We start from the raw sequence: 12,429 nt of genomic DNA, 5'->3' as shown, positions 1-12,429 counted from the left end.
TTTTTAAATGCCTTCTTATAAACAGAATAAACACATTCAGAATAATTACTGTTTACACACCATTCACAAACATTTTCACCACTTATTAATCAAAAGTTGTTAATGTACAGATGTCCAATTCATGTGTGAAATATGCTATCAACTTTATTTTCTAATGGAATTTAATTATACTTTATAAACTATTATACTAAGAGTTCATTGTTGAGAAAGACTAATACACTGCTGGCCAAAACCTTAAGGCCAATGAACATAAAGAAAAAATATGCATTTCTCCTTATTAGATTCAACCACTTACTAGAGCAGAGCTTCGAAAGATAAAAATAAAAAACCTTTTTTAGGTACCAAAAAGAAGTCCTAAATAGGGTAGAAAATGGCAAACAAGAGGTCTCAGTAGTGAGTTGCATGGCCGTCATTGCAAATAACTTCAAACATACACTTTGGCATGGTCGATATAAGCGTTTGCAGAAGGCTGGCTGGAATGTTATTCCAAGTGGTGAAGATGGCTTCATGAAGATCATGCACTGTTTGAAATTGATGTCCATTTCTATAGACTTCCCTTGCCATCTGCCCCCAAACATTTTCAATGAGGTTCAGTTCAGGCGAACATGCTGGATGGTCCAAAAGAATCACATTATTCACCATGAAAAAATCCTTTGTCCTGCAGGCATTGTGAATTGCAGCATTGTTCTGCTGAAAGATCCAGTCATTTCCACACAAGCGAGGGCCTTCAGTCAATAGGGATGCTCTCTCGAACATGCCAATGTAGCCATCTGCTGTTTGACGCCCCTGTATAACCTGAAACTCCATTGTTCCATGGAATGTGAAAGCACCCCAGATCATGATAGAACCTCTTCCACTGTGTCATGTAGAAAATGTCTTCTGTGGGATATCCTTTTTGTGCCAGCAATGTTGGAAGCCTTCTGGACCATCCAGGTTAAATTTTTTCTCATCAGAGAACAAAACAACCTTCTTCCACTTTTCTATGGTCCCGTGTTTGGTGCTTCTCAGCAAACTTTAACCGAATTGTTTCATGGTGTGGAAGGAGGCATGGCCTTTGAAGATGTTTACGGTTTTTAAAGCCTTTCTCTCGTAGATGCTGTCTTATTATTCTTGAGCTGCATTCTGCATCCGTATGAGCCTTAATGTGGTTCGACAATCAGCTGGTATTTTGTGGGATAACCCATTGAATCCTCCTGCTCAATGTCGTCAAAATTTTCTTTGGCCGACCACTTGCAATTCTCGTTCCGTATCCCTCAGGGTCTTTTAAAACATTTGCAACAGCAGTTTTACTATGCCAAATCTCATCAGCGATGGCACCTTGAGAGAGAGACCTTGCTTTTGCAGCTCGACAATTCTGTCACGTTTAAACTCTGTCAACCTTTTAGCCTTTGCCATATTTTTACCCAATGTAACACAGGAGATGTCAGTGGGAGATGTTGACAATGCTAATGCTTGAACACAAATGACTAAATTTCATTACGAGTTTAACGATTAACGCTTCGTTTCAATATTATCTTAAACTTTTGACCAGTTAGCATTTTTGCTAATTTCATAGTGATCACATTTTCTCTATCAAATATTTAAAAAGTCTCCCCAATCTTATTTTCATCTTTTGAAGCTCTACTCGAATAAGTGGTTGAGTCCAACAATGCAAAATGCATATTTGTTCTTTATGTTCATTGCCCTTAAGATTTTGGCCAGCAGTGTATATTAAAGTGTGAACAATTACTCATGAAAATAAAAATCAAATTGATTGGTAATTACATGAAGAACTCTACAATACTGGAAATGGATGTGAAGAAAATACATAGATTACTGAGGCACCCAGTTTAGTAGTGTGTAATAGTTAACTAAATACTAAATCAGTAAAAAATAAAATCATGTCACTAAACTCTCAAGTAGTTTTACCATTTTCATTAAAGTTTTTCACTCATAGATATTTCCATTACATCTTTAGGCCCACCAAGAGGTAAGGGAGGCTGGGACAAATCTCTCTGAGAACCAATATTTCAAAGAAGACCTTGAAGAAAGTAGGGGGAAATTAACCAGTAGAGGGCACTCACATACTGAACCTACTCTAGGACCCATAAAAGTTCTCAACAGCCTTATACAAGTTGCTACTAACCTTGAGAACTGGAAAATGAGAAAAGTGCTTGTCTATATGGGTTTGGAAGGTCCTTCTCAGATGTACAATGATTAACCAATACAAGCAGTAACAGCAGACTCTGGCTGGCAAGAACAGCTCTGTGTTCAGAGCTCTGATCTTTTTGACTGCCACTTCTCCCATATCCAAGAGTTAAAACATTCCACAAACCTGCTGTAAAAGAAAAACAGAACACTTTCAACTGAGGATACATATTTTATTAATAGTAAGATCAAATGAAAACAATGTAAAATAATACATGTGAAATAAATGTTATGAAGTTTCTGTGTAGCTTATGAACTTCTTGAAGCAGAGATAATTCTTTTAAGTTTGGAAGAACCAACTCTCAATGAAAATTGAATATTTAATACTAGCAAGCAGGATTGAGCTAACCATGTAAACATAAACATGTCCCTCTTCACCACATTCATTTTTTGTTTGTATTACTTTTCTTATACATAAATAACACCAGGTTAAAGATGGCTTTTGTGAGGTTCTTGTCTCTTAACATTCTAGATTAGAATTCAACTTAAAAAGACAACTGAAAAAGTAGAACATGACAGGTTAAATGCTTTTCACTTCTGTTTACTAAGTTTCAAAAATCATACTGCTTAGTTTCTTTACTGAAATAATTTGATACATTAATAAAAGCTAAATGATATGCCAACTTTAATAGTCTTACCCACTTAAATTTATGTTAAATATAATGGTGCTAATTTTCTTTCTTAATAATGTTTTAGGTTTAAATCTTAATATCATAATATTTAAGTTATAAAAATAAACCTTTTTAGCAAACTCTTAAAGCTGGCCCATTCTCTGTAATATTGTTAATGGCATCAGTACATTCAAAGTTTTGTTTATGGAAGGACAAAACAGCTTCAACAATTTGTTATTAACAACCTTTACAAGTTTATATTAACAATAACTCTTTAAATTCACACACAACCTAAATTTTCTTTCAAAATAATTTTGGATAATTTTCCAAGATAACTTTGAATAACAGAAAGAAGATTGATTTGGTTGTTGTTAAGAAAAAAGTTATACAATAGACTGTCTGTGCTGTGCCAACGACAAATATCAAAACCTTGTTTTAGTGTTATAAGCTATCAGACTTTCTGTTGATTCACAGGGTAAATCTGAAAGAACAAACAATTTTAATTTAAGGTACGTAATGCAACATATTATGAAGATTTTTAAAATATAAAATACTAAACAGAAAACAGGGAAAGAAATGTAAGTAAAATAAGTGGTGCAGTACACCAGTACATTTTTGTAATGGGATATTTCACTCATATTTATGATTTATTAATCTCAATTTGATTAGTACAATCACAAAGGTCTTACAATGTTCTACTTTTTTTATAGGAAAGTTTTATATATTTTTGTCAACCGAAAACCATTCAATTTTGTCCTCAACTAACAATTCTCCTGGTTGTAACATTAGTTACATTTTTCATTTATTTCAGAATATGTACAGAAAGAAACTCCTGCTAATAATCTAGTCTATCTATGTTATTTTATTTTATGAAGTTGAACAGATTAAATGGAATGTCTAGAACTTTTGAATATAACTTTCATTATCATTTTATTGAAACACTCAAGTACATGGAGGTAAAAATTTAAAAATAATTATATATTTAGTGTGATAGGTTTCAGTTACAATATTAAAACAATATTGTATCTTCAAGCACCTGTAACCTATGGTTAAGTACTTACATGCTAGGCCTATGATTATACTCCCATGAGAATCCCCATGTATCCTATAAGGTGGAACTTCTTGCTTAACAAAATTTTGGAGAAGCACTTTCACTAACAGAAAGGCATGAATTGAGCTGAAATGATGTAAAATATTTCAAACATGAAAATTATTCAGAAAAGTTTTTAAACATTTTTATTAAACAAGTTACAGAAAAGTAATCAATTACCTTAGAGTATAAATATAAATAAAAAATAATGCATTTAATTAATTATAAAAATATCATCCAAAACATAAACAGAAACCAATTCCATCTGATAAAGCCATCTGATTCACAATGACCAAAGAAGAAAAAAAATTATATATATGCAAAAACAAACACCATCATAAAGTCACTGATTATTTTAAGTTTGAGTTAGTATTTTCAACCAGAACAGCACCTCATTAAAGACCTCTATACTACAGGTACAGCTATCCCTAATTTTGAACTCCTGACCAGATGGAAGGCAGCTAATAAGCAGTGCCTGCTGCCATCTTTGAATGCCATCTTCATCTTTGAACTGAATAATGGAATTCACTGTCACTGTTTTAATCTATCCACAGCTGAAAGTGCAAAAAGCACTCAGTGGTACAAATCTTTAAGCCTTTTGAACTGTAACTCTATGCCAACCACTAGACCACTTATTGATACTGTACTCACCTATTATTCACTGATAAATTAGAGAATTAATTAATATAAATAACAACTGGAAGATACTTTTAAAAACCATTGCCAATGAGAAATACTTTTTAATTTTTTAAAATCCTACACAGCAGTATGTAAAATAGTTCATAGTATCTGATCTCCAACCTCTACACATCAACATTTTGCTTCTGAAAGATTTAAAATACTGAAATATTTAATATAAAATAGACTTACCATTTTCCTTGCATTATTAACCTGTAAATAAGAGACTTAGAAGCAGGTCTGGCAGAAAACATCTGAGCTGACAAAATCACGAGAATTGTATTGACAGCTTCTACATGTATAGCATATGTAAAATCACTACAATGGAACAAAGAAAACTGTTTCAAGAATGTGATTTTGTATGACAAAAAATGAAAATTATTTTATATTAAATGGTTCAAAATCAGTAACCTATATCTAGAGAATCAGATAATGTTTCCTATAATTTACTTTTATCAATTTTATAACACTGTTAATTCCTGTTATTCCCTACACTGATTGAACATACGAGGGCTGTTAAAAAAATACGCGGACTGACGTCATAAAACAAAATGTACTTTATTTAGAAGTTACAGGTCTGGGACCCCTTCAAAGTACTCTCCTCCCCAACGCACACACTTATCCCAACGGTGTTTCCACTTGTTGAAACAGTCCTGGTACACTTCTTTTGTAATGTTCTCCAGCTCCTTCGTCACATTTGCCTTAATCTCGGGAATCGTCTCAAATCTTCTTCCTTTCAAGGGACTTTTGAGTTTGGGGAACAAGAACAAATCGCAAAGAGCAAGGTCAGGTGAGTAGGGGAGGTGGGGAAGAACAGTGATCAAGTGTTTGGCCAAAAACTCATGAGTTCTGAGGGCTGAATTTTGCAGCAACACGGTGCATCTTCAATTTTTCAATCAAAATCTCGTAACAATATCCAACTGATATCCCACTCTTCAGCAAGCTCCCTGACAGTCAAACGTCGATTTGCCCGCACCAGGGTGTTGATTTTGTCGATGTGTGGGTCGTCAATTGATGTGGAAGGACGTCCAGGACGCTCATCATCTTCAATGGACTGTCGACCATCCTTAAAATGTTCATGCCACTTGAAACATGCCGTACGCTTAATAGCAACATCACCGTAAGCCATGTTAAGCACAGCAAAAGTTTCAGTCACAGATTTTTCAAGTTTAACACAAAATTTCACAGCAAGTCGTTGCTCCTTCAGGTCATTCATTCTGAAATCCCCAAACGAAAAAATCGCACTTCACTTAAAACCACGTAGCTAATACACAAATGAAGATATCTGCAATCGGGAAATGGTGTTGTAATCAACTGATCTGTGTAAACCTAGCGACACCAAGCGGATTCCCCTGGAACCAACTGGAGCTGCGTAATTCAAACAGTCCGCATATTTTTTTAACAGACCTCGTAATTGATCATTCATCCATCCTTTTCCTCTATGCATTAAAAAAATCATGAAAAAAATTACTTAAGAACCAACATGTAATGATTGTTTTTCTTCTCATAATGGAATATATATAAAGGTAATTTAAAAAAAACATCTGATATTTATGAGGCATGTGAATAAGCCATGGAAAAATCTTAAGATAAGCCTTGAGTTTGGGGACTTTTAAACATACCCCTCACACCAATTCTTTCTCCTCAATTTTCATTGATCTGATAATTTAAGTTGTAGATATCAAGCATGAACACAAAAATATTCATCATAAAAAAAACTACACGTAAAAAGTTATTCCTCTGATTTATTAATTATTCTTGTGAATGACAACCAACATTCAAAAACAATTTAATGGATTAATGCAATAATCCAAGGAAAATATAAAACTGTTTTAACCACAGTTGGCTCATCTTTATAAGTTGTCAGTTGATAATTTTTTTCAATTAATATTAAGTGTCAAATGAGTCAATCAAAAGGTTAGTAGCTACATAAAAATATGTTATACCAGACAGTTTTTGTCCAGTTTTAGTGTTTATTATTTCACTGCACAGCATTAGGAAAACTGAACTATTAAATCTGATAAGAATAGTTTAAATTTTAACCAGAGCTTAAATTACATGAGATGAATTTGAAACTAAGTACATCTAACCTGATGCCTGTTTATACACTTCATAAAAGTTCTCTTATTTTGTTTAATTAATTAAATTACAAAGGTACTAAAACCCTAATTTTACTGTGGTGAATTTTTTTTGTTGAGATTGAAGATATATGAAAGCAACCCAGTAACAAGAAATGCCCTTGCACTAAAGTAATTTTAGAAAAATAACAAAATGAAACACTTGTACAAACACATTAAATTAAAAATATTTTTAGTATTTAATACTGATTTTATTATCTGATTAACACAACTGTATTTTCCTATATGTATAATGTTAATTCAGTTGAACAGGTACAAAGTTAACATTTTTGATGTTATTGTACAGTATTTCAAATACAACTCATATTCTGGACACATGAAAAGTATATTGTGTCTATATAATGTTAAGAAGCAAGATAAAAATAGAATTTGTTTTCCACAGGATTTTTTTCACATGACCAATATATTCAAGAAAGTGTTACAGTATTATTGTTATTATTGGAAAAAATAGCAGATATTCCATTTACATATGCATTTACTTGAATAAATGTGTTTATTAATGCATTAAACAAGCTTCTAGTCATTTTATAAAATTTTTTCATAATCTACTTCAAAACTAATAAAAGTATTAAAAATTATTTTTAATAACAGTATTTTAATTTAAGGCATCTTTTGATTAGAAACACTACTTTATAGAGGTATAAGACCAGCAACTTGAACAAGAATGATTAATTGTGTAAAAATTCAATGAAACAATATGTGGTTCACAGCAGATAATTCACAAAACTTTTTAGCACAAATACCTTTGTTTTTAATTTCTTATTTTTGTCTATTACTTTAACATACATTTTAGATGCATGTTATATTTTTGTTGTTGTTGCTGTTTTGAGTTAAGCACAAAGCTACACAATGAGCTATCTGTACTCTGCCCACCACGGGTATCAAAACCCGGTTTTTAGCATTTATGTTAAATTAGCTATATTAATCTCTAGGTTAGTTTTTAGTTCTACGTAAGTAGTTTGATTTAATCAGATTTTACTGGTTATGTTTAAAAAATAATATTTCATAAGTATTTCAAGGTTTTAAGACAGTTTTCTGTATTTCATCTAATCCACTTTCATTTCATCATAAATGGCCAAACAACACTTGTGACTTGAAACTAATTGTAGTTCAAAGAAATTACATTATCTAAAATTAATAGATTACATCTTTTGATTAAGATCCAAAAGTTAATATTTCTCTCACTGTAAATATATTTCTCTCAAATACTTACTTCATCTCACATAATAGCAATTTTTATTCAGTGATACCCTCTATATGCAAATTTTTTCACATGCCACGAGCCTTAAAACTCCACCTACCCCACTATCAGCATGGTTCACTATATCTTTGCATGTAAATCATCATGTGACAACACTCAGCCAATAAGAGTGTGAAACACCCTCCTTACACACAAACACACAACTCGCTATATTTAATTCTATTTAACCATAACTCTGAAATAGGCAAAAATTAATCACCAGATTTAAGTCGAGGAGAAGGGTGGGAAGTGTGAAAGGAAATAAGTACCTATTGGAAATATATTTTCAGTTTACAAAACTTTTAAATTCTGATACAGCACCTTACATCTATTTACATAATAGCTAGAATCATACATTAACAAAGTGGAGGGGCCAGTGCAAGGAATATAGATAAGCATTTGAAGAACACTTATAAAATGCAAATTCCTGCTGGAAAAGGAACATACATGAAAGACCACACGACTTCAGTACCAGCTGTAGACTTCACTGAGTGATGGAAAAAGTGTTGAATAAACAGGTAAAGAAGGAAGAAACACATCCCAAATGGATTAAAAAGCAAAAAAGGATGTGCTCCACAGTGTAGAATGGCTAGGATATGAAAGATCACACTCACCAGGTAAACTCTGGTCCAAAACCAGTTGGAGTTGGGTATGTATCACCTGACCTGTGGTAGGAGGAAGATCCATACCATGTTTAGTGGAGTCTACAAAACAGTATATATGTGAGAAAATACACAAAGAATATCAGCCATCCAACATCTGCACAACAGCAGGAATAGATATGCCATTGTGGCAATTCCCTACAAATCCAAACAATTACATAGGATCCATTCTGTGTACAAGGAGTGAATCTGAGGTGGAATATCAGACTAACAATATTTGTTCCAATCAATATAATTCTTGGAATAGGAACACACAGAAGCTGGAGTACCTGGAGGACCAGCAGACTAGTAGGGATACCACAAAGTAAAAGGAAACAAACAACATCAACCTCCAGGACACAATACATAGAGGTAGGTGTACGAGACAAATATCCTATGACCAAAGGTAGGATGAGGAATCACATCCAACACTTGCATGAGGACTTACATGTTGATCATATACTCAAAATCAACAACTTGGAACTGCCATCCAGTCGATGGCAAGATGAGGGATCCTGAACAGAGCAGTGAACTGCAATGTGGCAGATCTACTTTAATTCATTTAACATACTACAGTGATTCATGATCCCAATTTATTCAATCGAGGAGAGAGCTTGGATGGGCTACAAACACCTTCTGCTTTACCAATAAAAATCCATGGGTAAATATGGTCTTGATTGATTGATTTAGTGTTTTATGGCACAAAGCAGCGAGGCTATCTGCGCCAGACATTCGGTAAAAATGTAAAAAAAAAATCAAAATAAATGTAGTAATAGACATAAATGGAAATGAAGGTAAAACAAAAAAGTATAAAACCAATGTTGACACCTAGTCTACAATGTTAAGATAGAAGGCAGAGTATAAGAAGTTGTAAGGTAAAAGGTAATGATCATAACCCGCCAGGAAGACTAACAGGTAAGTTCAAGAACCACCGTCAGTCACCTGAAGTTGGTCTTTCCAGTCCTGGTTCCGGGTTATGTGTCATAGCAACCAGTATCAAAATGTAAAAAAATAGATGTTTTAAAAGATACATAGCAAAATTGTAACAATGAGTAGCCAAATGTCCAGTAAAAAGATAAAGTCAAGTAAATGGAGTAAAATTTGTAAAAGTAAATGAAGGTAAAAACAAAACAGCAATTAAAACAGAAAATAGTGTAAAAACCAATGGTGACATCCAGTCTTCAAAGTTGTAATATATTTACTCTAGCAAAATGGCAATGATCATAACCCGCCAGGAAGACTAACAGGTAAGTTCAAGAACCACCGTCAATCACCTGAAGTTGGCCTTTCCAGTCCTGGTTCCAGGTTATGTGTCATAGCAGCTATTATCAAAATGTAAAAGAATAAAAGTTTTAAAAGACACTCCGCAAAATCGTAATAATGAGTAGCCAAATGTCCAGTAAAAAGATAAATTCAAGTAAATGGAGTAAAATTTGTAAAAATAATTGAAGATAAAAGCGAAACGGCAATTAAAACAGAAAATGGCGTAAAAACCAATGTTGACATCCAGTCAACAAAGTTGTAAAGAACTACCTGTAGCAGAATGGTAATGATCATAACCCGCCAGGAAGACAAACAGGTAAGTATAAAAACCACCGTCAGTCACCTGAAGTTGGTCTTTCCAGTCCTGGTTCCGGGTTATGAGTCAATATGGCCAGTACTAAAAAGTTAAGTAGTAAAAGTGTGAAATGATATGCAGCAAAAGTATAATAACAACTCGCCAGGACGACTAACGAGTAGTTCAGAGGGATAGTTCAAACAGTAGCGTTAGTCACCTGAAGTTGGCCTTTCCAGTCCTGGTGTCGAGTTATTTAATGTTCTGGCCATTGTCCAATGTCAAATTGAAGGAGAGAGATTAAAACTGTAAAAAAGGAACCACAATTAAAAAGAGGTAATGAATAAATATGCAACACTTAAATGAGATTAAAAAGATTAATGGCCATTAAAAAATTAAAAACATTATCAAGGTGGACAGAGTCACCATCACCAATAACTCTGTCCAATGTTACAGACTGACCCTGGGAAAAAATATGTTTAAAATATTGCCGCCGTTGAGAATTGTAACGATGGCAAGAAAGTAAAACGTGGCTGATAGTGATTTGAGTGTTACACAAACTACACATTGGTGCATCAGTTCCAGATAAAAGAAAATGATGAGTTAAAAAACTGTGACCAATGCATAGCCTAGTGAGAGCAACTTCCTCCTTCCGAACTTTACAGAAGCTAGATGGCCAAAGTCCAATTTTGGGTTTGATTTGAAAAAGTTTGTTGTCACGTTGCTCACTCCAAGTGGACTGCCAGCTGGCACGGAGCCGAGCCTTGAAGACAACACCATAGTCCATGCGGAATAGGCATAGGAGTGATGGTGCTGAAGCAGACATATTTAGCTGCCATGTCTGCAAGCTCGTTCCCCGCGAATACCAACATGGCCTGGTATCCAGAAAAACTGGATTGAAGTAGCTGCTAATGAGAAATGGGCCAGTCGGTTTCAATATCAGCGAGAATAGGATGTGAGCTAACGTGTAGCAATTCCAAGGAAGTATAGAACTAAGCGAATCAGTATAAATAGTGCAGTTGGAGTACTGCTCAGCTGAAATATGATCCAGGGCAAGAGATATGGCATACAGTTCAGCAGTGAACACAGAAGCTGTAGAAGGGATTCTGCGCAACTACTGACCCATAGCAAACCATAGCAGAGCCCACTGAATTACCTGATTTGGAACCATCTGTATAAATGGGAACTGAATGATTGTTTGAAAGATATTCATTGAATAAAAGACGGTACTTCCAATCTGGAGTATCTGCCTTTTTTAGGTGACTGAAAGAAAGGTCACATTTGGGGGCTGTAATAAGCCATGGTGGGATGGGCCAACCTGTGTAATCTGCAATGTTATCCAAGGACAGACCCAATTCATCCAATTGCGCCTGGATGCGAAGGCCAAACGGAGCAATGACAGATCGTCTGTTCTGAAAAAGTACTGCCCACCGAGGAAGGAAAACACATTTCCAGGTGGGATGCTTTGGTAAGGAATGAAGTTTCAAGTATATTGTAAAGATAGTTGCAAACGGCAAAGGTGTAGCGAAGGTTCATAAGATTCAATGTATAAACTTTGAACTGGAGAGGTAGGTACGGAAAGCCCCAGTGCAGAGTCAAGTCCTTGGTGATGAATGGGGTCCAGCATCTTTAACGCCGAATTGGCAGAGCCATAGACCATTGATCCATAATCGAGTTTCGTTCTAATAAGAGCGATATACCTTTAACATTGAACAGCGATCTGCCCCCCAACTGGTAGAAGAGAGAACATGGAGGATGTTCAGTGCTCTTGTGCATTTGACCCGAAGCTGCTTTAAGTGTGGTATAAAGGTCAGTTTACGATCAAAGATAAGCCCCAAGAACTTGGTCTCCGGGACCACTGGCAGCAAAACTTCACCGATATGAAGTTCAGAATCAGGGTGAACAGCCCGTCGACAGCAAAAGTGCATGCATACAGTTTTGGAGAGAGAGAAATTAAAGCCGTTCGCCAGAGTCCACTTCCTTACACAACTGAGGGCGGTTTGTCGTTGCCGCTCAATATATCTCATGTTTGACGACTGACATGAGATGTGAAAGTCGTCGTCATACAGCCCATTCGCAACAGTGAGAGGGAGTTGTTCAGTGATGGCATTTATCTTTATACTGAAGAGTGTAACACTCAATACACAGCCTTGAGGGACTCCAAGTTCCTGTACAAAAGAACAGGAAAGTGTCGAACCCACACGAACTTGGAATCTCCTGTCCATTAAAATTTTTTTAATAAACATGGGTAGATGGCCACGTAACCCATATGTATGGAGGTCTCGCAAA

At 34.9% G+C, this 12,429-nt stretch overlaps 1 protein-coding gene across 6 annotated transcripts in view; it reads right to left on the bottom strand.

Annotated features, from left to right (window-relative positions):
• LOC143249759 (dymeclin) overlaps nt 1-12,429 on the bottom strand; it is a 65,777-nt gene that overhangs the window by 22,667 nt on the left and 30,681 nt on the right. For all 6 annotated transcript variants that reach the window (XM_076500135.1, XM_076500137.1, XM_076500133.1 and 3 more), the window contains 3 exons: nt 4,759-4,884; nt 3,860-3,975; nt 2,126-2,317 (listed from right to left, as the gene is read on the bottom strand). In XM_076500135.1, coding sequence (XP_076356250.1) covers nt 2,126-2,317; nt 3,860-3,975; nt 4,759-4,884 — 434 coding nt within the window. The remainder of the gene's footprint in view (nt 1-2,125; nt 2,318-3,859; nt 3,976-4,758; nt 4,885-12,429) is intronic.

Source organism: Tachypleus tridentatus, chromosome 4 (assembly GCF_004210375.1).
Source record: "Tachypleus tridentatus isolate NWPU-2018 chromosome 4, ASM421037v1, whole genome shotgun sequence".
Classification (NCBI taxonomy): domain Eukaryota; kingdom Metazoa; phylum Arthropoda; class Merostomata; order Xiphosura; family Limulidae; genus Tachypleus; species Tachypleus tridentatus.
Note: the sequence above shows the minus strand (reverse complement) of the source record. Positions and strands in the feature narration are given on the sequence as shown.